This window comes from Colletotrichum orchidophilum (assembly GCF_001831195.1).
Source record: "Colletotrichum orchidophilum strain IMI 309357 chromosome Unknown Scaffold_6.1, whole genome shotgun sequence".
Taxonomy (NCBI): Eukaryota; Fungi; Ascomycota; class Sordariomycetes; order Glomerellales; family Glomerellaceae; genus Colletotrichum; species Colletotrichum orchidophilum.
The window spans coordinates 312,596-335,119 of NW_019172962.1; the positions used below are offsets into that span (position 1 = coordinate 312,596).

Consider the following 22,524-nt stretch of genomic DNA (forward strand, 5'->3'; position numbering starts at 1 on the left):
CCTCCCAAGTTTTGACTTTCAAGCGTATAATCTGGGTTGCAAAGGTAGTGGTGGTGGTGGTGGTGGTGGTGGTGGTTCCCAAGCATGACGCTCCAAAGAAAGACGGTGATAAACCATACAAAGTCTGTCTCGCACTCTTTCCTCTATTACCTTTTGCCTGTTCCCCAGAAATGGATGAACCACCGACTACTACACTACCTAGGTGAATTGTCGACGGCATGCTACCGTGTCAGCGGCCCAACCCCCCTGCCCTGGACTCGGCTTGCACTCTCGGGGCTTGGAGCCCAAATAAAAAATCTAAATCTTGAAAAGATCATCGGGATTGTTTTTTTTTTTTTAAATTAACAAGGAGCCAGCTCCGTTAGTAAATCAGCCCCCTCCCAAGTTGCCTGCGAGCTTGCCAATTTCTGTGCTTTCTGGGTTACCAACGCTGCGACTGATGCCCGGAGGGTTTGGAGCAAATGCGACGCTCAGAGTTGCCAAGGGGATGGGCCACGGGGTCTCCACGTCACGACTTATAATTCTCGCCAGGGGGGACGGGCGGCGGCGGAGAATGCAAAGTCGTTCTGGCCGGTGCCGAAGGGGGACGGACGAACAACAATAACGCAGGGTAGGGCCCAAATGCCGCAGAGAGACAACAGTCAGACTCCTGTCGGGCTGTCTTGTCAGCGTCACACAAGGTAGCAGTCACTGGGGAGACGAAGACGGCCTCACCGTACCCATCGGCGACCAAACCGGCAACTCCAAACACAGTTGCGAGCTGTGAAATTCCCAACGCGACGTGATACTTTCTTCAAGCTTCTGGCAGACCCCACTTGGTGATTTGATCGACCGTACAGCTCAGCAGCCGTTGCCAGCATCTCTTATGAGATTTGGGGGCCGAAATGACAGCGATGGTGCAACATGGCATGACTAGACAGAGCTCCCTTGCTGACAGACACAGACCGCCGACCTACTTTTGCTTTACTGCCATGTGAAATGAGACGCTTGTCAGTCGTGTATCGCATCACCACACGCAACGATGAACATGTTCGAATCGGCGCGGACGAAACGTGTCTTCCAAACCCGCCGAGAAGGCGGGCGGGCAGTCGGTTAGGCGTCGTCACGCCCCCCATCTCTAAGCCACTTGGTAGAGTCTTGGTCAATTCTGGTTCTGGACAAAAGGTCCCCCTGGAGCATCCGTGATCCTTGTTGGTCGATCAAGGGGTGACAGGGGGGAGGGGGGTGTGGTTGCGCCAGCAGTTGTCGATGGTTCTGCATCCGCCGCAGCGGGCTAGTGATTGGCAAGGCGCAAAAGCCAACAGTCTGCGCAGAGACGCACCCAACGCACATACCGCAGACACTTAGAATCTAGACGCGGAACCAATCCTGGCGGGTAAAGACTTCCTGGTGCAGGACGAAGCAGGGTTGGTCTGGCAAGAAACGCGTAGAGACAAGAGAAAAAAAAACTTTCCAAAACACACGACGGAAAACCGTCTGAATGCGTCCGCCTTACGATCTCCTTCGATCCCAAGAGCCCACATCGCGGCGACCCACAGAGCATGTTCCACTAAACGCGGGAAGCTCAGGGCGCTGTTCATGCGATGATTGCTGCGTTTGGGAATAGGTACTAGGCAGGCTGTGGCGCGGGTCAGGGGGTGCGGTGGTTGACCGTTTAACAGCGTTGCTGTTTATTGTGCATCCCAGATTACGGAGTATAGCACTTTGCGCGCCAGGGGATGGTGGGGTAAGGCGTTAGGTGGTTGGAAATCGAGTTATGATGTCGGCGTTTGTGACGGAGGACGGGAAGTTGTAAACCCCGCGGTCCGATAGTGGATGACCCACGGTGAGTCGATTTTTTTGTGAAAATTCAATTCCATCGTCCTCGTCGGGTCCGAAAATTGAGTGAGGTGAATTTTTATTTTGGTTTTTCTGCTGCTTCAGGTAAGCCCCGGGGGGGCATTTGTTGTTCACGGACATCAAACACAGCCGATGACAATGTCTGAAGGGGCTCGGGCAGGTGTTGGCAATGACACCCTGTGAGTTCACGTGTTGGGCTGGGCGGATTGTCTGAGTTGGGTTGATGATGCTGGGTAAACCCTGGTTCTTGGTTTGGCCGTTGCTTGGAATTCAAGGCGCTTTGTCAGCGGGCCGCTCTGGCTGTTGAATGGACATGAGCTAGTTCTCTCGTCGCCGACAGGAAATAAGCCTACACGAAAGTTCCCGTTGACTTTCAAAGGTGGACATGATCGACTGCCATCAAAGTAGACTACCCAACATGGGAAGCTTGTGCAATGGTCGAGGCCCAGGACCAAGCCTTGGGTGTCATAGGAAGTCAATCCCTTTTTCCAGGAAGTGAGGGAAGCAGCCCATGTGTCCGACCGGATCGGACCAAAGCGAGGAGAAGCCTCTCGGCCGCAGCTTTCGGGCTTCTCGTTTTCGGGTCCTCCATGTTCTTCTGCCCTCAGTATGTGACAATTCTATCGACATGCAGAGTATGGGCACAAGACGGTAGCATCCACTGCCTGACAGACGCTGGGCGGTGATTCAGCTCCACTATCAGAAGGGGGCCGAAACGCAGTGATGTGGGATGTTGGCTGTTCCACTGAAATTGTTCCCTCCTTTTCTGTCCTTCTCGACTTGTTCTTCTCTTTGCTCCGTACCGTAGTACGCAAGCAGCCAGTCGGACTGCAACACTGTCTCGCCCCGTCCCACTCTGTCCACATCGTCGGGATCGGAGAGAAATGGGTACGGCTTGTTGATGACCAACCGTCAACGTGGTGTGTGGTTCCCTGACAAGGGGTCCGTATTTTAGGCAGGTGATCGCAAAGGATCGGCCGCTTGTAGTTGGCAATTATGAAATTAACACGGCTTTTGTGCAAGCTTCGGCAGCTCTCGGTGCCGAGCTTGGGATCCATCGGCCCCTAGCACGCAGATGCGCCGTATCGCCATCACCGCTCATCGCCGACGTGGAGCGGCCGGGATGTGGAGGGCCGGCGAGGGCTCTCAATTTGAAAAAGCGAAGAGTGCGCATGAACCCATGATTTGGGCCCGTCTACGGGAGGGGCCATTAGGGTTGAACTTAAGGTGACGAGGTACGACAGGTATACAACATGATGTTGGGTAAATTTGGGGGCAGAAACAATGTAGAAGTTTCTGCGCCCTAGGTAGTGGGGGTTGGGAACAAGGCGCGCTTGTTTGCAGATGAATATGGGTTTAATTGGCGCTTGTCTTGGCTCGCTTGGTATTCTTGGAATCGCGGTCCGCGGCTTCGGGGCGCTGGTACTCCGTACATGACGACGACTCAGCGCTAGAGAGTCGGGGTCCTCTAGGGCCCTCTGGGATCCTTGTCTGCCAGCCGCTTGACGTCGAATTCCGTCCAGCGAGGAGTCAGGACACGTATTTGAGTATCGGTAGGCATCAGCGATCACCCGCCAACCACCAACCGTCAATCGGCAGCCATTGACGACGGTGGTGAACGGATACCCGTAAAGGGGCTGTGGCGGGTGGGTCGTTGCGGGAGTGCACGTGGACCGCGTTTTTCCGGGGGATTTTCTTCACGCGTACGGATACCGTACCTTGACCAAGGATACGGAAAGGCCTCATTTCGCGTTTCGTCTTCACGTCAAATCCGGTGTCGTCTGCATGCGTTGCCGCTTTCGCTGCCTGGCGGGGTTCCGGTTGTTGATGTTGGCAGGCAATTCGATGGGCTGATGCAGTTGTGAATTTGTAATGGAGGGTTGATGGCGGGTTGACTTGACAGGGGCGGATGTTCCTCGGGTCCGAGGAACTTCCGGGAAGGACGGCGGAAGGTTGTGCAGGTGGGATCATGGAGGAGGTGCCTTGGGGTGGGAGGGAAGTTACTCCCGCTACTCGTCGCAGGCTCCTATTATTCCTCCGTCGATCCGCCTGGGGTTCAGCTCATGTTTCGCCCGGAAAGGGATACAGGACCCTTGGGCAGCTGGCTTGCTCTTTAGCCATGTTGGTGAGAAGGTGAGGAGGTGATTGAGCGCGTATTCCCGCATTAGTTCCTGCACTCCTCGTACTTTCCGAAACCGTCCATCATAAATACCTATCTGATGTCAGGTGAGGTAGCGGTATTGATGAATAGGAAGTTGCGTCGGTTTGGACTGTGGAAACCTGAATACGCAGGATGCAGCAAAGGCCTGTGATTGGCGGGGAGAAGCTTCAGCTCGAGGAAATAGGTACCAGAGGCACCAAGGTACCTAGGTACCTAGGTACCTTGAGGTCCTGCTTCCTGCCATGTGCTGCACTCAGTCAACGACCAAGAACTGTCCTGGCTACGACGTCGTTCACAGCTCTTTCCCTTTGGCCTCTCTGTCGAAGGTACTCGTACTTTCTCTCTGTCTGGTGCCACAATGCCAAAATATTGTCTCCAAATCAACTCGGTTGGAGGTGGCTGAGCTGTGACCCATTCCACTTCCCCGCAACTCAACACGCGTATTTGCGTATCTGTTAAGGTAGGGACGCCTCAGCTTTCTCGCATTCCTCGCATAGACCTCGCCCGTCCTCGTTTTCGCTTCGAGGTGCGACGCATCTTAGCTATCATTAGGAGCAACGGCCATGCCGAGCAGCCGACCTCACCAGCCATTGCATGATGCGGAGTTGACGAAGATAGTTGAGGGGCCCTTCACCCAGCCAAGCACTGATTGACTGCTTGCAGACGATCTTATTGTGGCTCGACTCGGGTTGACCCCCCAGGAAACCAGCCCCAAGGAACTAGATGGGCAAGCATATTTTAAGATTGATTCCTACTCGTCGAATCAAGTTTCCCTTGCCGACTCCATTTCAACGTCTTGGCCGACCATTTGCCCAAAAATCGGTGGTCGTGTCTCTCTTGGCGCCCTGCACACGCCCTATTGGCATCTCGTCATTCACCTGAGCAGACATCGTTATGCTTCTCCTGTCAAACCACACCACGGCCACCCTGTCATGCCAACTTCCGAGGTCCCGCCCTAGGCCTTGTACCTTTGGGGGGTGGTCTGTGAAATTGCACCTCTCTTGGAGTCTTGGGTTGGCCTAGGCCCATACCAGTGCATCTGGATCGACCAAGATGAAGAGCACCTAGGACGACATTTGAGTGGCATGACCCAAGTTCCCTCAAGTATCTCCATGTTACTCCCAGGTATGATACAACTCTGCGATCCAAGAACCCACGTCGGGGATCTCACCGAGGCTTACGGATAGCACGATGGATATTGTTGAATCGAGCCAGCACCGCCAAGGACGGTAATAAAACTTGACGTCGAGGAACCGACATCTGAAAGGTGCCATCCTCAGTGGACCACCAATCAGCCATCTCACTGCTTCCTTGACCTGACTATCCGATGACGGCTACCAAAAGTATCGTGCACTGCCCTGGAATAAGGCGAACTCTGCTGCCCTGCCATGTTGCCAGAAGCATCAGAAGAAACTTTGCGATCATGGCATATTGGACTGTAGACAGCCCATACACTCTATGTACCGCACCTTGATGGCCAGATGCCAACGAGAGGCAATCCCAGTCTCAACAAACGCGACGCTGTTGATAGTCTAATTGCAACTGTGCCAGGGGCTTCTGATTTGGCGAGGGCTGTGGACTAGGTTTTACAGCTTCATCTATTCGCACACGGCTTTCACAATCTGGAAAAATCATTCCAAATATTGCTTGATGTAGCCAGGCTCGGCGCGCCACCAACAGTCCTAAAGGCGAGCTTTCTCGCCTTTTTACATGGAATTCGAGTCAGGTGGTGTGCCAGGGCACGAACTTCTGCTCAGTCACCATCTTACAAGATTCGGCACCTTCTCGCATCGCAATCGCCTGGATTGGCATCGAACAATTCTACGCAGTTTATTGGGAACGTTGACACCACCATATGTCGCTGCTCTATCCGTAGCTATTGGCAAACCCGTGGCGTGCTGATAGACGCGTCGATACACTTCGCAAGTCCGTAGACACACCATAAGATCCGACGTCGCTTTGGTAAACTTAATGCCAGTCGTTTGGGTCACGCTAAGCAACGGTTGCTATTACCCATCAGCACCTTAATCACCCTGATACGGTTGCAATTTGGACAAAAATACTCCGTACATGTCATATTCACTCCTGTTGGAGGACAGCGGAGATAGGCGGCTCTTGCATCGCGAAGCCTGTCAGCTTACCAGCAGCAGGTAAGTGAAATGAGGCTAATGCAGATCTTCTGCCCAAGTTTTACTGGCAGGTGTACAGAGAATACCCGGCGGGATTCGCGACTTCTCAAGCTTTGATACTGTCGTCCAGTCAAAAGCGGCAGATCCCTCCATTTTGACCAGAGGAGTAAGCCAAACAGAGATAGGCGCTCGTTCAATCCCACGTCAGCAGCAAAGCTGCCTCCTGAGCTCAAGGACACGGGTTTGATATGAGGATCAGTTTGATGGCGGCATCATTCCTTCAATCACAACCTCAGAGGTGTTTGACAAGTAGCGCTCGCGAACACCCGCATCGGGCCTTGTGCGTGTCACCAGGTTGGGGATTGATCACGGTGGGGATACCTGGCCGCAATGGCTTGGAGAAAGGAAAGGCATTTGGAAGCAAATCTCATCCTCTGCCAACGGGGGAATGTCGTTTGATCTGGAGAGGAACTGAGCTAATTACTGGTATTACCCTATTCTAAACTCTAAGAAAGCCTTTTGACTCGCGTACTGGCCTCTCAATCTATCGACAATCTCACCCGCAGATGAGAAAAAGTCAAATTTAAGACGAAGTTTGGGGCTACAGCCCACCTGTGTGGCATCGAAGATTGATGACGGGCCCTGCTTCCGTCAAGAAAAGAGTGTGAGCGAAAGTGGTGACTGGGACTCTCCTCTTTGAGTCCAGAACGCTTGGGAAAAGTCTATCCGCGATGTTTGGGATTGGGCACGCGCGAGTCGCGGTTCATCCTTTCTCGGTACGGCGAAACGGAAGTGCGAAAGATTGGCCACCCCGGTCACAATGTAATGGCCGGCGCACCGCCGGCCCCATGTTATCCGTACGGCGCGCGTCAAAAAAGGGGGCAACAGGGTTAAAAAAAAAAAAATTAAGGTTAAGCGGCAACGATTGGGGATACGACATCACCCACAGGGATATATGCTGGCACCAAGCGCGAGGCTTTTTGACAAGCGTTCGTTTATGTACGTTGGGATGTGGTTTATTTACATGAACAACGGTAGGGGGGTTTCGCCGCTGACAAGGATTTACGGCCTTCATCTTGTCCTATCCCGGCCCCGCGGGCTTGGCCGGGGTCCGGGGTGCGGACAGTATGGTGTGGCTCATACGTACGTACTTCGCTTTTCCCTTCCGCAGTGCACGCGGAGCTTCGGTTTCGGGCGTGGATTCGTTGCAAGGAAAGCAACCAAGGTAACAAGGCAAGGAGGGTAGAGGGCGCGCGGGAAGGTCCAGGACGATGCGACGGCTGCTTCGACTGCATCCATGACGCTGGGCGGGGTTTTTAGCCGGCGTCTCGCGCGGTGTGGAGATTGTGTAGTTATTCCGATCATGAAAAGAAGCCACCGGACTGGTGGTGGTTCATTCTTGCGTGGTAAGCAGCACTGAATGGGTTTCTGCATCCGTCCGAGCGACGGACGACTAATCGGCGACTGTGCGGATTTGTCATCTCGCCGTCGCCGATGTGGTTACCACGGCTTTTTCCCAACACACACGGTCTCCCTGCAAAGCCCATAAGAGCTACGGTCTTCTGACGTGATCGAGTTCGTCGCACTTTGGGGTCTTTGTCCACTCGGGGTCTGGGAAGGAATGCTTGATAACGGAGGGGAAGTCATGATGACTGACAAATTCTCCTCTTCCCCCCCCCCCTTTCGAATCCCATCCCGGCTACGCCCCTTGATCAACAGGTTCCCCTTCTCGGAGGGCAAGAACCCAAAGCACGGGGCAAGCATTGGGCATCCTCTCGTAGATGCGGTTATGCCGAGTCATTACTCTTTTGGGCTGGATCCCGCCTGAAAACCGAGGGAATGGAACCGATATCCTGGGCTGGGAGCGGGATGGCGACTTATTTGCATGGTGAGCTTGGTGACGGGCAAGGTGAAAGCTGGATACCTCCGTACACCGCCCCCCGTACACCGCCCCCCCGGGGTTCCCCCACACCCTGACGGGTCCTTACCGGGACAATCTCTATTTATCGCATACAACTACAGATACATCGGGGAGAATTCTGGCTTTATGGTGAGATGGGGGGCAGTTGGTTTATCACTCACTCACTTTCTTGGTCCACGGCGTTGGACCCCTTTTGAGGATTAGACTGAATGCTTCTGCGAGGTTTCAGTCACTGTTGGGAAACTTGCAGCGTGTGTTGACCAGTAGAAAGGCTTTTTTGCTTCCCGGAGTGCGGTGGTATGATATGGCTGACTGATTAATGAGTGCGGCGGCCGTGACCGCTCTGGGTTTCGGTAACACGAATGGCGGTCATTTTTCTCTTCTGCCTCCCCCTCACTCTCTATGTTGGTGATTACAGGTCACTGAAGTTGCGGTCTACATCCATCCTTCCATCTCGCCATTAGGGTGTGATGATCTGACACTTGTGCTGTTAGCATCTTGCTCCTGAGATGGCGGTGAGTGAGGTGACAGGCCCCCTGGGCCTGTCGAGGACGAAGGAAGAAGATCTCTCCCCTTGGAGCTGGAAGAGGCGAGGGGCGATCTGCTTTGCCTATCCCCCCCTCCTTTGCCCCTCCGCAGCGCAGGGGGTTGGCTGTCATACGGGGTTCGTTGAGCTTGTTTTTTCTTATTATATCATCTTTTTGCCGGTTCGTCGGATGGCTGGGATTAGGTTTTCTTACTCAGGTCTGTGTCACCGTCACTGTCACTGTGTCAGGCGGGGTAGACGTTCTGTTCTTGATTCTCTGTTGGATAACCTTTGGGTAAACGGGCCGGGGATGGACGTGGTTTGGACCCGACCTGTTCCATGGCAAACGGTGATGGTGATGGTGACGGTGACGGACTCGAGTTACGGAGCTCGCTATCCTGTGTTGACTTTGTTGATAATGTACACGAAAGCATGGAGAGCGAGATGGCGTCTCGTTAGAATCAGTCGGGATGTTGGTTGATTCGAACAAGGAACCCGGCATGATTGTTGCTGCCGTCACCACCCGAGGCTGTGCTGACTTGTTTGGCATCTACAGACAGTTGTGACTACGATTCCTTATCCTCATCGTAATTAATATTGAAGTTACATATCGAGATGCGCTTGATCATGTTCTTTCCACACTGATATCACTGTTCTGTTAGGGTCTGACACTTCTCAATGTGTGGCATGGCAAGAAACCAGCGCTCCTCTTTTATTGAATGAGCCATCACCATCAAATAATGTGTACGCTCCATTTTTGCACATGTAATGGTCCAGATCAGCAGTTTCTTGGTCGATACTCGTGATCTAATTTCTCGGCTTGTTGTGGACATTCAGGTCTTCATTTGCCGTGAAAGGGGATTCAGTTGAAGGATTGAACAAGGTTTTATACCAAACTTTCCAATATTCAACTTGGTTCAGCATCATTGCTTGTGAATGCTGAATTGATTTCATCTTGTTCTCGCGGGAACCCGTTTGCTAACTCGCGGACTACACTCACCATCTTCTCAGACTCCATCAAAAGACTACCTATAAGTGTCTCTTTCATATAGAGCTGCTAAGGACTTTCCATGCGAAGGAATGATGCTTGTGTTCAAGCTGGTTAACGTCAAGGAACCGGTCTCTGAGGTTTGGATTGCTTCTGATGTCAGGACCCTCTTCTACAACGCTACCTTCATATACGACGACTTCACTGCTTCACTGCTTTACTGCACTAGCCTACCTTGCCTCTCAGCAGAACAGTCAAGGTTTGCGCTAGATCATGAGGAACACTCGTATAGCTCGCACACACAAACTTTGGGGAGTCCATCATGCTTCTTACTCATAACCCTAAATATTTCCAATGTTTGCTTCAACGCGCCTTTCTGTCATTTGCAGGAACGAGAGTGCCCTGTTTTGCGAGTCCTGGTACAAAAGTGACATTAGGTCATTCCGTAAGACGAATACATGTGATATTTATAACGTCGTTTTTATGTCAACCATGTTGGGTAGGCAATATCGAATTCTGACCTCAGCAGATGCGCGCCTTCAATGCTAACGCGGGGTCGATCTCGGCTACAATGACAACGGGGCAGTTTTGAAGTTGACTATATTGTCACCTTTTGGTCTTGTAATGACCAGAATACCAATCAATAATGAAAAACCAATGGAACAACGTGGATTTTGACAGATGCCCGTTCCACTGCCCTTGGGTACTTCGAAACCCATGAGTCTTCTTTCCTTGACTAGCCCACGACCAACATGTTCGACGCATTCAACCTTGAAGAGAACTTACAAAGAATCCCAGAGCCAGGAAACCGAGAGGGCGATCTGCTGAGGCTCAGGTGGACGGAGCCTTACATAAACGTCATGAAAGTCATTTCTCTTAATAAATCATGTCTCCGTGTCTTTTGTTTTCAGTAGCATTGTAGCACACAGTAACCAAGAATGACTGGTACTCATCAGATCCGGCAAATAAAACTATTCCATAACTAAGAAATCACATGATACCGACTACCTACCTTTCTTCTTCACGAATGTGATAGGCGTCACGGCAGCAATGCGTGGAAGATTTTAGTCTCGGCTTTCGCCTACATCGACGCTCTCCCCGAAAAATATTCCAACCCGCAACTCTACACGTCCCCCAAATCTTCGCTCATCATGAAACCCCATAGATCAGATTCGTAGGTTTCTTCGATCTCATCTTTCTAAAACCTTTCCCTTCAATCGAGCAGATGAAAGTGCGACTCGAAGACCTGACATGTCGACCACCGTTGGCTAACTTGCCATTGGTTGAAAAGCGAGTGCGTTTCATCTTGAGCAGGAGTCCTACTATAGTTTCTACACGTAGTGAAGTTGTTTGCCGGCATGGTTGGGATAGGGGTCAAGGCATCAAAACGCAGAGATTTTGGTCGCTACAACCACTTACATAGCCGCCATACTGATGTCTTTCGTCGAGGCTAGCCCTTTAACGATATTGAACTGTAGAAATATAGAAGAGGTTTGATGGAGCTAGGCTGTCAGAAGTCAGATATGTCATCGTGACAGGTAGAGCAACTTTCGAGGTCGTAGCCTTGCTCCGAGCGATGATGTTCCATGCAGACCAGATGCTCGCAATGTGTGTTTTGGAACACGTTCATCAGCTTGCGCATCATGTTATAAGATTGTAATCCAAAACTGTTGCCAAAGACTCGTAGCTGCAATCATGCTGGAGCTAGAAGGACGCGGAAGGTAACGCGAGCCCAACTGCGACGAGCCTTTTTGATGGCCGTGAAGCAGATCCGATGAATGCGGAAACGCTGGTTGAGTGCCGGAGAGCGAGATTTGGCGTAGGTGGGTAGAAAATGCTTCAGCAACATTTTCTGACACAAAATTTTTCAAGTTCCGTAACGTATCAAATTGCTGTGCCGTAGGTATTGTGTTGATGAGGCTTGATCATTTCACGTCCCCGAGGTCCTACTGAATTTGATCCTTAATTTTTATGCTCGTACTTCCTGCTCATCGATAGTCGTTATGAGTGGTAGATGGCTCTCGACTTCAACCAGTCACAGCGTGCCGCTCTGGCTACCATGCTCAACGATACTCATCGTCTGCCTACCATATAGAAATGTGGAATAGGCAGTTTCATTCAACTAATATGCATCGCATTGATGCCCTCAGAATATCGCAATGGGTTATGGAAATATTGTTTGCAATACCTAATGTCCAATAAGAGGAGACCCTGTGCAAGGCTGCGTCAAATCCCTAGGCTTTCCTGTTGTCGTACGAATGGACCACATGCTTCGATAGGAAGCAATAGTTTGTAAAATCGGGATTAAATTCATCGAATTTCTACATAATCAGCATCTAGAACTCTGCAGACACGGCAATGAACCCCGTTGCCTTGCCCTCAGCCGCCTGCTTCATTAGCTCCTGGTAGATTGGGTCCTTTGTCTGGTAGTACTCCATATCCCTAGTAGTCAGACCGCCACCATTAGTAAGATGTTCGCAGTTTCGATTTTGGAAAGGAGACACAGGAAGGGAGATACACACTCTTCATTGGCAAACGTGATTTCATAAACGACGGACCATGCCTGGGATCCCGGGACATCGGTCAAGACCTTGCACTTGCTAGCCTTTGAGGCGACTATGTATGTTTGGCCATCCTAACGTTCCCAGAAGAGAAGAAGAGTGAGCTCAATTGGTCTCGCAGTAGCGTATGAGATGTGCCGAGCATGAGACTTGCCTTTTTGCAGTCGTGGACAAAGTTGCTGAACCTCTTCACCGCCTCCTCCTGCTTAGCGACATCGGCGAGGGCGATGAGTCCGATTCTAGTGATGGTCATGTTTGTGTATTGTGCGAAGGACTTGTGCTAGGTGAGTTTGTTTTGTGGCAGATGATGAAAGTAGCCGCGTTTTAACTCCGTAGATTATTTCCAAGAAGAGCGCAGTTGATGTTGAGTCTTATATAGACGTCTACGAACTCGGTCACTTTCCAACACAGGAAGTCACCGCCGTCAGCCTCGGCGCACCGTCTACGTCTCATCATGCCGATGGAAGGAGGCGGAGCCAGATAACCCCCGTCCCGTCCCCCTTTCTCCACGGCCCAGAAGCCACCTCCGTATTGGAGTAAATTCCCCTAATGGACCCGTACTGGTGGAGCTATGTCAACGGCACTCCAGGCTTCCTTTTCTATAGCGTCGAAATTGCCGGGCAGGACGAGCTGGGGCACCACAAGACATGTCGTTGGGCGTCTCACCAACAAAAGAGAAAGACCGAGACGGAATACGTAGTGAATAGGGAGAGGGGTTCAAATCCACTAATCTTCACTTGTTCAACGGAGACCAACGTACACTATGCATAAATCCTTTGGCACCGCTCAGCGCTATACCCCAAAACGCTACGCTCTGCCGAGGCATGAACCCAAGTGTTCCAGGCGACCAAGCAAAACACTGGTACCGAGACCTGTGCCCCTCTCTCACTTCCTCCTCCCTCAAACTCCCGGTCTGGAAACACGGAATCGGGCGGGACGTTCTCTGACAATTCGGCTGTAGTCAGACCTCGTCGCGGAGCATATGCCGATTCGGGTCGCTAGCTTGCGTCAGTTGACGTGTGGGAGTTGTGTGCCGGGCAGATCCCGGCTTCCCGCTAGTGGAGTAAGGACCCCGGACGGTGGGCGGGCCTGTGCTGGCCTCCGGGAACAAACCCCCTCCACCACGCGGTCCGGTATATGATCGATAGCTACTTATCCTTCTTCGCCGGCCGGTCAGTGGTGCGCGTGTGCATGTGAAGAGGCCTAGCTTGGTCCTCAGAGCCTGAGGAAGTCAAATGCCGGGAAGAATGGGGTCACAACTTTCGCTTAAAGTCACTCGCCCCCCTCCGTTAGGAGAAAGTTGGTCACGTAATTGTAGGAGAGTCAAGTTGTCGGTCAGTCTTGTCATTCTTTCTATAAACATCAAAAACTTTTTACATGACCAACTCCCAAGATAAACTCGAGGCCCACAAACTCATCATATCAAACAGTTCCCCTTCACCCCTGTAGGCATGTCTTTGCGAACCCATGGTCCCGCCATCCCTCGCCCAAAGGTCTTGTCCTTCCAAATACCAAACGCCTTGTAACATTGAAATATGCTTTAGAGTTAGAAATTAACGAGCTGTGATGCATGAGACATTTCTTAATCTCCGCATGTTCCAGCAGCCAGTTCGCTCGGATACAAACGATCTCGCTCCAAAAACGCCTTACCATAAGAAGATGCAGGATATCAGATGCTCGCTAGCTTGAAGCCAACACAGAAAAAGAAGAACAAAAAGATGAGTCATCGATGCAATCGAATGACGAAAGGGGGAAAAGGGCGAAACAAGAACCAATCTATGTACGTGTGAAATCTTTTATGAAATCGGAGCAGCACATCATTGGCTTCCCCTACGTCGCCGTTGATCCCTGTAATTAAGAGAGTAAGGAGCGGGCCGCTCCTGGCGAACCGTTCGCCGGTCCGGGAGGCCGGACCTCATGTCCTGATAGTAATTGGTCTGCGCTGACCCCGGACCCGGCTGGAAAGAGACTGGAGACCGCGGGGCGTACGCAGCATGGGACATCTCGGCTCCGGTCGTGGGGTACAGACAGTTTGGTGGCGGTGGTCGCAGGTAGAAGTTGCTTTCTTGCTGCGTCGTGTAGTGCTGCGGGGGAAGACTCGACACTGGCTGCATCGGCCGCATCATCTCGACCGAGGTGGGGGTTGGGTATGCCTGCATTGTTCGATCCTGCATCGGGGCTCCGAAATCAGTGATGGGAATCGTCTGCTGAATTTGTGTCGGGAGAGGCTGCTGGAAGAAACCGTGACCAGCGGCGTGCGGAGGCTCGGCGGGCGCAGAGTGGGTAGCCATTGGTGAATGGATCCGAGATGACGGTTGGCTGTAGCTAGTGGGAGCATAGTACTCCGGAACAGTGTTGGCGCGAGGCTCAGGACGACGGCCATGGGCAGTAGTCATGTCCCGGAACATACGGGAGCGATCTCGGTTCAAGGCCATCGCCGTGGAGCGATCCGGTGGCGGCGTGGCTTGGCCGTCCACCCAGCGGCAGGAGTCAGACTCGTCCGCAGTGTGAGAAGAAACGGACGCGGGGGCCGAGGGGACTCGGCTCGCAGTAGTGACTGGAACATTTTGGCTTTTGTCCGCAGCTGCTGTCGCGTGGTCCTGCGCGCGCTTCACCACCTCGGGGTGAACACCCTCAACGTACTCAATAAATTCCTTGAGGCTTTGTACCTTTTGGTTCAGCTGTTCAATATTCTTGTCAGAACCGTCGGAGTCATCGGAAAGTAGACCCTTGACCGCATCAACGATCTGGTCGGCAATCGACTGTAGCCTCTTCTCTGTGCCCCGCAATGGAATGCCAGTAATTGGCTGAAGCAGGCCGAGAAACTGCAGAGACTCTTCAATGTTTCGTCGAGCAGCCTGAAGCGACTCGTTAGCTTGACGAAGTTGATCATCGCTGGCTTGGTTCTGCTGCAATTGCTCGCAATGGCTCTCCAAGGAGCTGACGTGTGCCTGTGTGCTCTGGCGGAAGGAATCGATGATTCCACTTGGTGTAAACGTATGAACGGGTTGGGATGGTGCTCGGCGAGCCATGACTGGCGTCCCACGTGTGCTCGAAGGACGAGATTCGTGAGGGCGCGGGCTTCGCCTCGGCTGTTGACTTTGGGAAGTCGAGGGCAAGCTCCCTTCTTGTACAGGGCTGTAAGAGCTCGACGGAAGTGGGTAGGATGGCCGAGGCGCGGAGCGGTTGCTCTGGATAACGTGGACCTCTTGAGGCGCAGGAAAGGAGGTGCCTGGCATTGGAAGTCTATTTGACTGTTCTGGATACCGGGGTGGCATCTGGAAGTCTTGTAGGGGTTGAGAAGCGTTTGAAGGAGGAAGCTGAGATGGCAGGTAGTCTGCACGGGGGTCGTTGTGCATGTGAACAGCCTCTGGGTGCTGAGAATGATGGCCCACGGGCCCAGGATGATTGTTGGAGCTGCCGTGCTCCTCCACAAGTCGGTACTGCTCGTAGTAGTCGGCATGGTTGACTGCCCTCGAGGGCAGTGCCTGTTGCCGCTGGGGCACTGGCAACTGCGGCTGCCGCATTTCCGGGATGTGTTGTGGTGGCATCTGCAAAGGATCCCAAGCATTGCCGTTGTCTGCGTTGAGGCCTTGTGTGGCCCAGAGAGGCTCTTGGGCGGTGGCGCCCGGCCTTTGCTGGTCCTGTTGTCCAGGCACGTAACTACTACTCTCATTCTGCGGCATGAAAACAAAATTGACTTGTAAGTCGTTCTCCGCAATCATGCCATCTAGCGGATGCTCGCAGATGCATAGGTCGAGGTTTTCAGCAAAGGCAGGATCAAGGCTGAAAGAGGGGTCGATGTCGAAGCTAAACTCGTCATCTGATTCCAAGTCTGACCAGGTATTGCTTCCGTATTGCTGGAATTTCGGAGCTTCAGCGACGATGCGAGTATTGTGCTTTGTCACGAAAGATGTGGTGGAAATGTGGAACGGCTTAGGCGAGGCGGACTGTGCAAGAATGGTTAACTGATGTTCTCGAAACTCATAAACGGCTGTGACAATGAAATGCTTACCATTCGTCCTGCAGAAGACTTATAAATGGGAGAATCAGGGTCTCGAATTTCAATGGCAGAGTCTCGACGCCCTTGAACGCGGTAGAATCGTGGTGGCGGAACATCGTCTCCCGACTCGGAAGGGCTCCTGGACGATGCACAAGACGACGCGGAAGGAGTCAATGCAGGCTGCTGCATATCTACACTGTGTGAAAGTGCATCCCACTGGGCCGTGAACAAAGAGACTCTGTTGACGGGCTCCAAGTTGACTCTTGATGCGTTGCCCTCAAGCATGACCTCGCGTCCAACGTAGACACAGGAGCCAAAGAGGGTTGCGATGCCACGGTATCCCATCTGAGGAAGCTCCAAGGCGGAACGGCGAAAATCCAGGCTCGGACCGTACAATGTGAGGAGGAAAGTGGTTCCGGCTCGTTGCTCGGTGTGGGTCGGAACCCAACAGACAGCTTTCAAAGGCACGAGCATACACTGGTTGTTCCGGAGATTGAGTATGTGAAGAGCGTCTGCGAGGTCCTCTCCTGTGCTGCTCTCGACAATAGCCACCGGGTCACCTCGCTGGTACTCCTGGCCGTCGAGGGATCGCCCGTCATGAACGAGCGTTCCATGCGCCGGCTGCATGTTCGCGTTCACTGGATCGCTATCCAGAAGCGTAGTATTTGATGATGATGAGGACATTACGTCTCACAGGGATGACTGCTGGTCTGGTGAAAAGAGGAATGAAAGAAGAGGGGAGGCCGTAAGGCGCAGATATCAACACCACCACGAGGATAAATGGATTCCAGCGTGGCACATCGCTCGGTAAGAGTTGGTGTTGCGTTGATGAATGCGTCGTGGCCGAGCTGCACTGTGAAGAAAGAGTAGCGTGGGTGCGAAGACAACTTCGAAGCGTTAATACCAGACAGGGTGTTATAGGTGAGGGAACATGGAGGAGCGGTGACCAACTGTGTTGACGAGGAAGTGACGAATTTTATAACACAAATCGGAATATGGGAAAAGCGTGAACGCATACGCCTACGCCTAGGGCATTTTCGTGGCACCAGATGCGACTTGGCATCGATTCGGGTCCGATACCTAGACCATGGGTCATGGAGTAGCTGCAGCGGAAGCCTCGTCGCACATCCGCCTGTATGAACTCGTACGCAAATCCTAGTCGACACCCTCCCATCTCTTGCGCACGTAGGAACAAGGGGTATGGGCGTGTGAATGGAAGAAATCCCAGGATGCACTAGAGGGCGATCTGGTAGGTACCTAGGGCCGTAAGGTACAGATCCTTGTCGACGACAGCCCAGGGATCATGACGGGGCAGGCCGGCACGACTGGGGGGGGATTAACAAGGCCATGCCGCCATGGCTGTCTCGGACCCTTTCTCCACCCTCGAGACCTGGCTGCTCTGCACTGGCTTGTGTGGTTGTGGGTGAAATATGTAGGTATACCACCCAGTGCCTTCGCAATTGCGTACCAAGTACCTACCAGCTTGCATCGGAACATGGCTTTCAGCCAGTTCGTATCATCCACCTCTCTCGTCTTTGGCCACTTGGATCATCACTGGTAGTCGACATAAGAAAGAGCTTCGAGTCAAACGTCTCGGGAACGGGAAAAAGGCATCATCTGCGACAACTACATCCAACAGCTAGACTTTTTTGACGCCATTGACGCCGTCTTAATAGTAGAAAATCCTTCGCGGCAGCGTAGCATAGCGCTTGTTCGGTGCAGATAGAGACTCGTTTCAAAAGAAATGTCATGAACATGGGACGCAAAATTCTGAGAAGTGATAGGGCGAGACACGCCATTGGTTATCGACCATGCCGGAACACCATCCAGCCTGCGCCGACGTGGAGTAGCCCGACGCCTGCAAAACCTCCTAGCCACTGGCTTCTCAGCGGTGACCCCGCTAGGATCCCAAAGTCGAGCATGGGCCTATACCATTTCTTCGATGAAGTTAACGAGTCTTTGCGGCCCACAAATTGGGGTTCCGAGGCAGCTCTAAGACAGCATAACTGATCGTCATACTATGTATGCTGCCAGGACCGTCGCGATGCAGAACAGGACAGCCCCCATATAGGCTGGGACTCTAGGTGACCGAATCACCGCCACGGGCTGAGACCAAGGCAAACACAGCCGTTCTGGTGGCTTCGCCAGTTCGATATAGACCGCTCCGGTCTCGCACACTCACGAGCGCCAGCGCCCCTGCTGGGTAACAAAGCCAGCTTGGAGCGGGCAGTGCCAGTTGTTGAGTCGCTTGATGGTGGGATGTGTCTTAAGAGGCGGCATTCGCCTTATCAATTGTACATTTCGTCCCGCCGGGAACGAGCTTGAACCAACCACACCAGTGAGGCTTGCCCAGGGAGCGCCCACGATTCGCGGGAGAGGGGGGTAACATGGTCTAGAGGTAGCCACTTCACCGTCCTTACTTGCTTGTCTTTGAATCGGCCTCGGTCTTGGTATCGTTTTGTGGTTTTTTCTCTTCTGGCATCTTGCCGAATTTTGTCAAGATGTTGGCAGCCCATTCCTCAAATTCCTTCTCGGCTGCCTCGTCCGTCTGACCAGCAGCTCCGCGGATGCTTCTCCTAGCCATCTCTCTCAGGTCGTCGACTGAAGACACGTCCAACGCCCAAGAAGCGCCTCCAGTCATCATGATTGCGAAGCTCATAACGTTGAGCGTTGCCAGGTTCAACGCCTCAAAGGCAATCATGCCACCTTCGGGGTTTCCTTGTTTGCCCGCAGCGTAGTGGCTAGGTTGGTAAAATTTCGGAAAGGCAGCTAGTTGTTTACGGGCCACGGAGCGTCGGGTGATCATTGCCGAAAAGACGAAGAAGCCAGCGCCGGCGAAAAAGAGGCCAAGTTGTTTCGCAGCTCTCGATGGGAAGATTGAGGATGTTGGCTGTGCCTGTGACCGCGTCAGGCGAGTGTCAGGCGACTCATTCTGGGAAGCCATGGCGGTTGGGGAGAGTTGCGCGAGCATCGGGTTTTTTCCCTTCCATTGCAGCTATTGTCAGACAAAACTACCATCGTGGCTTTCTCGAGGTAGCTCACCAAGCTCAGAGCGGCATCGGCCGGTTCAATTGATCGAGACAGGTGTCGATGCAGTCCCTTGCGCGGTTGGTGTTGACGGGCTGGGGTGGTAAAGCGGAGCTCTGGCGGGACAGACTCGGGAAGGGAGCTCTTCTGAATTGGAAGTCGGGGGGATGGAAGTTTCCGCCACTAAACATTTCGGGCCCGGGACCTGAATATGCAATAAACCAGACCCAGCGTTCCGTCTTGTACATATGCTACCGTTAGGCTACTAAGCGAGCTGTCACCTCACCACGTGCTCACATAGTAGACCTGGTGCCTTCTTACGGGTAAGAAGCTTGCGTGCGTGTGCCGGCCAAGCCTTCCAAGGTTCTTACCTAAGGTACCTTGGTCATCTCCTCTCCCCTTGCGTGTTGTTCTGCACCCATATCTTCTCAGCAACGCAACGCATCTCGCAGTCGCAGAGGAAATTGATGACGCAAACGAACTCGCTCGATTTGATTTGGAAGAAACCTCTCTTGCCAATCTACCTTACCTTCGTATCCGTATCTTGCAATTTCGCGGCCTGCTAGCGAAATGCTACCATTCGCTACGGGCGAAATGCACGTTGGCCCACTGTCAACACTACGACGCACATCTTCCAGAAGCCACGCATCCAGACTCGCCAGGTACCCTGCGATTGCAACTACAATGTACGGCTGCCGCAGCCAAGCCACAGTGTAGACGGCATAAGAAGAAGGGCGGGAACCTCGAGATTGCGTTCGCGAGAAGCTTCCGGCCGCCCCTCCGGCCGCCCCTCCGGCCTCTGCAGATGACCTGCTGGCAATCACAGTGGTCTAACATGCTCCTTGGCGCTAGCTGGCTGCGCTAAAGCCCTTGTCGAGCAATGGCACACGGCACTCCCCATGATTACAATGTCCAATCAACATGGCCCGCAAGACACTACCAATATGCCTTCCACCCCATCTTGGGATGACAACCCACCTTGTAACGGCTGCTCCCATCAGTCGAAATCACCTGCAGATGACATGCCAGTCAGATGGCCGGATGGCTTCCCCGGGGGCCTGTCCAGCTGCTCTATGGCTGCATCTGGCGAGTTGCCTAGACCCCGTCGTCTATTCCATTTGTCCACTGAATACTCAAAAGCACCACAGCAACGAGTATCTGTGCAAGACGTTCAAAATGACAGATCAAGTGTCGTTTCTCAGCTACCTGCACTTACACGCCACGCCCACCGACGCCTCACGGGCCTGCATCTATTACGATTCATTCCCCCAGCTCGGAGCCCATCATTCGCCAAATGCAAACAGTCCTGAAGACATGCTTGTCTCGGCAGCGATCGATTGTCCGAGATCTTGATTGCTGGATCGCCAATGGGTTTTTGACGATTCCTTGATGCTCTGTCGGTTTTTGGTTCCAGCGTTGCAGCGTTGTACCACACTGCTGGGTTCCCCAACGCATGCGCCCGATGCCTACCTTAGCAGAGGTGCACGATGCAGGCTCGGCAAATATCCAAACACCAAACATGATCCTTCACTGACGACACGTCGTTTGGTTGGCATTCGTTTGCAAACTCAAGTTCTTCATCTTTCTCGAGGGTGGAAAGCTTTTCCTCGAGCTTGTTCTCAATGCGACGTCAACGCAGCAAACTTTCAACTGTCCACTCGCTCGCAGAATACCATCTTCTGCCTAGCTCGTTGACCCTTGCTTAGACAGGCCACGACGCTGTCGCCAAACCCGCCACAATGACAAAGGAATGGGCAGAATCGATCGTGGTCTTGGTGCCAAACCAGAGCGATCCAGGCACTTGACGGGCGCATCAGGGTGAGGGTCTGCAAAATGATGAAAAGACTGGGCCAGGGCATCATGTGCTCACGCTGTAGATTAAGGAGGGCACAAAGTGGGTGAAGCTATCGCATTCATGTTCGTGAGATGTGATTATTTCAGGGCGAGTCGCAAAATGACATGTTTAGCGCATCGCAAAAAAAAGAATCATCAGCGGGGTGCGTTGTCGGTCGTCGTCTGTGGAGACTACAGAGCTCCCCTTCCTCAACATGTTCTGGATCAAGGAGAACGGCGTCCCGACAGTCGGGCACTTGGTTCGACAAACACTTCAAGACAAACAAGCCACATTCGAGTTAGATGGGAGACATGTGTTAGCTCACAGTTACTAACGAGTTCCAAATTGACCACAATGTCTCAGGGCAAACTCAGTTTCATCACAAGTTGATTGTCTTCTTCATCGTCAAAGAAGGATTCCTGCAGTTTCCCGTCATGGGGTAGACGATTTATCCGTACAGCACGAGACAAGTCGCCTGCGATGAGCAAGGATGAGTCCTGTTCTTCAAGGTCAAAGCCACTGACGAGAAAGATCAATCAGGAGGTTGGCAGCCTTTGTGACGCGACAGGCCTATGATTTCTCGGGTCCTGTCACATATCACTTCCTACGAGATCTAGCGCCTCAGCCAGGAAAGGCAATAGTTACGAAGTCGGCACCCAATTACGTCGAGGATCCCGCCAAAATGACGCCCATCCATAACATAGTCTTTCTGTTGGAAACTCCTAGTCGCTACTGTTGATGAGGGATTTTCCCATTTGACCAGATTTTTCGACATGCAGTGCAGGTGGGAATCTCCGCGATCGCCGAGGCGCAAGTTTATCGTACTTTTCAACCTGGGGTGCCACGGTTCCTTTACCACAACACTGGGTCACGGATCAGATTGCATCGTGTCATTGTCAGATCGATTAGATGGGCCAATGCAGCCATGCTATGACGGCCAAGTCCAAGGCTGCCTGCCTATCAGCAATCGCCGTTTGACATGCAATGAACTGATTGACCAACGTGCCTCCCTGAAGACTAGCAAACTTGTATGACCCAGGTTTCGATGGCCGACGGGAGCAACCGCGCTGCCGAAAGTTTGCTCCCAACCGCCGTGGGTCCCTCCCGTCGCACCCTTGGGTACCCAGCGCTCCTTTTTTCGTCGGCTTTTTGTGATTCAGCATTGTTGTCAAATTTAGCAAGTTCACGAGAGCCGACAGGATATGGCGCCAAACCGATGGGACGCAGCGCACAGACTGAAATCCGACAGAGAGGAAAGGGATGTGTGCGAATCTTGGTCGTATTTACTAGGAGCACACCACGCTTCGCTTCTGCCTCTGGTCATAAGTACCGAAGATGGCAAGGAGGCCCCAGACACGGCAGAGGGGAAACGCGATTATGGTCAATTGTCACTTTCTGATGAAAACTTACAGAGACGGAGGCTGGCTACGTGAGATATGACCAAGTGTAGGATAAGGTAGGGAGAGTTCCCTGGGAAGAAGAGGAGAATTTCTCAAGATCGAGCGAGACCAATGCTTAGCGCCGCCTATCCATCC

General features: G+C 52.7%; 6 protein-coding genes across 6 annotated transcripts; all 6 read right to left on the reverse strand.

Annotated features, from left to right (window-relative positions):
• Window positions 1-2,459: 2,459 nt before the first annotated feature.
• Window positions 2,460-2,897, reverse strand: CORC01_01206 (uncharacterized protein; the record flags this gene model as incomplete). Its single annotated transcript, XM_022612862.1, has 1 exon — window positions 2,460-2,897. One exon carries the CDS (start codon window positions 2,895-2,897, stop codon window positions 2,460-2,462), a length of 438 nt encoding a protein of 145 aa, XP_022480623.1.
• Window positions 2,898-11,900: 9,003 nt separating this feature from the next.
• CORC01_01207 (uncharacterized protein) lies at window positions 11,901-12,378 on the reverse strand (the record flags this gene model as incomplete). Its single annotated transcript, XM_022612863.1, has 3 exons — window positions 11,901-12,006; window positions 12,087-12,180; window positions 12,276-12,378. The coding sequence occupies 3 exons, from the start codon at window positions 12,376-12,378 to the stop codon at window positions 11,901-11,903; spliced, it is 303 nt and encodes a 100-aa protein (XP_022480624.1).
• Window positions 12,379-13,942: 1,564 nt separating this feature from the next.
• CORC01_01208 (uncharacterized protein) lies at window positions 13,943-16,812 on the reverse strand (the record flags this gene model as incomplete). Its single annotated transcript, XM_022612864.1, has 2 exons — window positions 13,943-16,075; window positions 16,141-16,812. The coding sequence occupies 2 exons, from the start codon at window positions 16,810-16,812 to the stop codon at window positions 13,943-13,945; spliced, it is 2,805 nt and encodes a 934-aa protein (XP_022480625.1).
• A 1,732-nt stretch (window positions 16,813-18,544) lies between these two features.
• Window positions 18,545-19,072, reverse strand: CORC01_01209 (uncharacterized protein; the record flags this gene model as incomplete). The annotated part of the gene is made up of 1 exon (XM_022612865.1): window positions 18,545-19,072. One exon carries the CDS (start codon window positions 19,070-19,072, stop codon window positions 18,545-18,547), a length of 528 nt encoding a protein of 175 aa, XP_022480626.1.
• Window positions 19,073-19,175: 103 nt separating this feature from the next.
• Window positions 19,176-19,403, reverse strand: CORC01_01210 (uncharacterized protein; the record flags this gene model as incomplete). The annotated part of the gene is made up of 1 exon (XM_022612866.1): window positions 19,176-19,403. The coding sequence occupies one exon, from the start codon at window positions 19,401-19,403 to the stop codon at window positions 19,176-19,178; it is 228 nt and encodes a 75-aa protein (XP_022480627.1).
• Window positions 19,404-20,353: 950 nt separating this feature from the next.
• Window positions 20,354-20,578, reverse strand: CORC01_01211 (uncharacterized protein; the record flags this gene model as incomplete). The annotated part of the gene is made up of 1 exon (XM_022612867.1): window positions 20,354-20,578. A coding segment is annotated over one exon (225 nt), but the record flags the coding sequence as incomplete, so codon positions are not given.
• Between the last annotated feature and the right edge of the window lie 1,946 nt (window positions 20,579-22,524).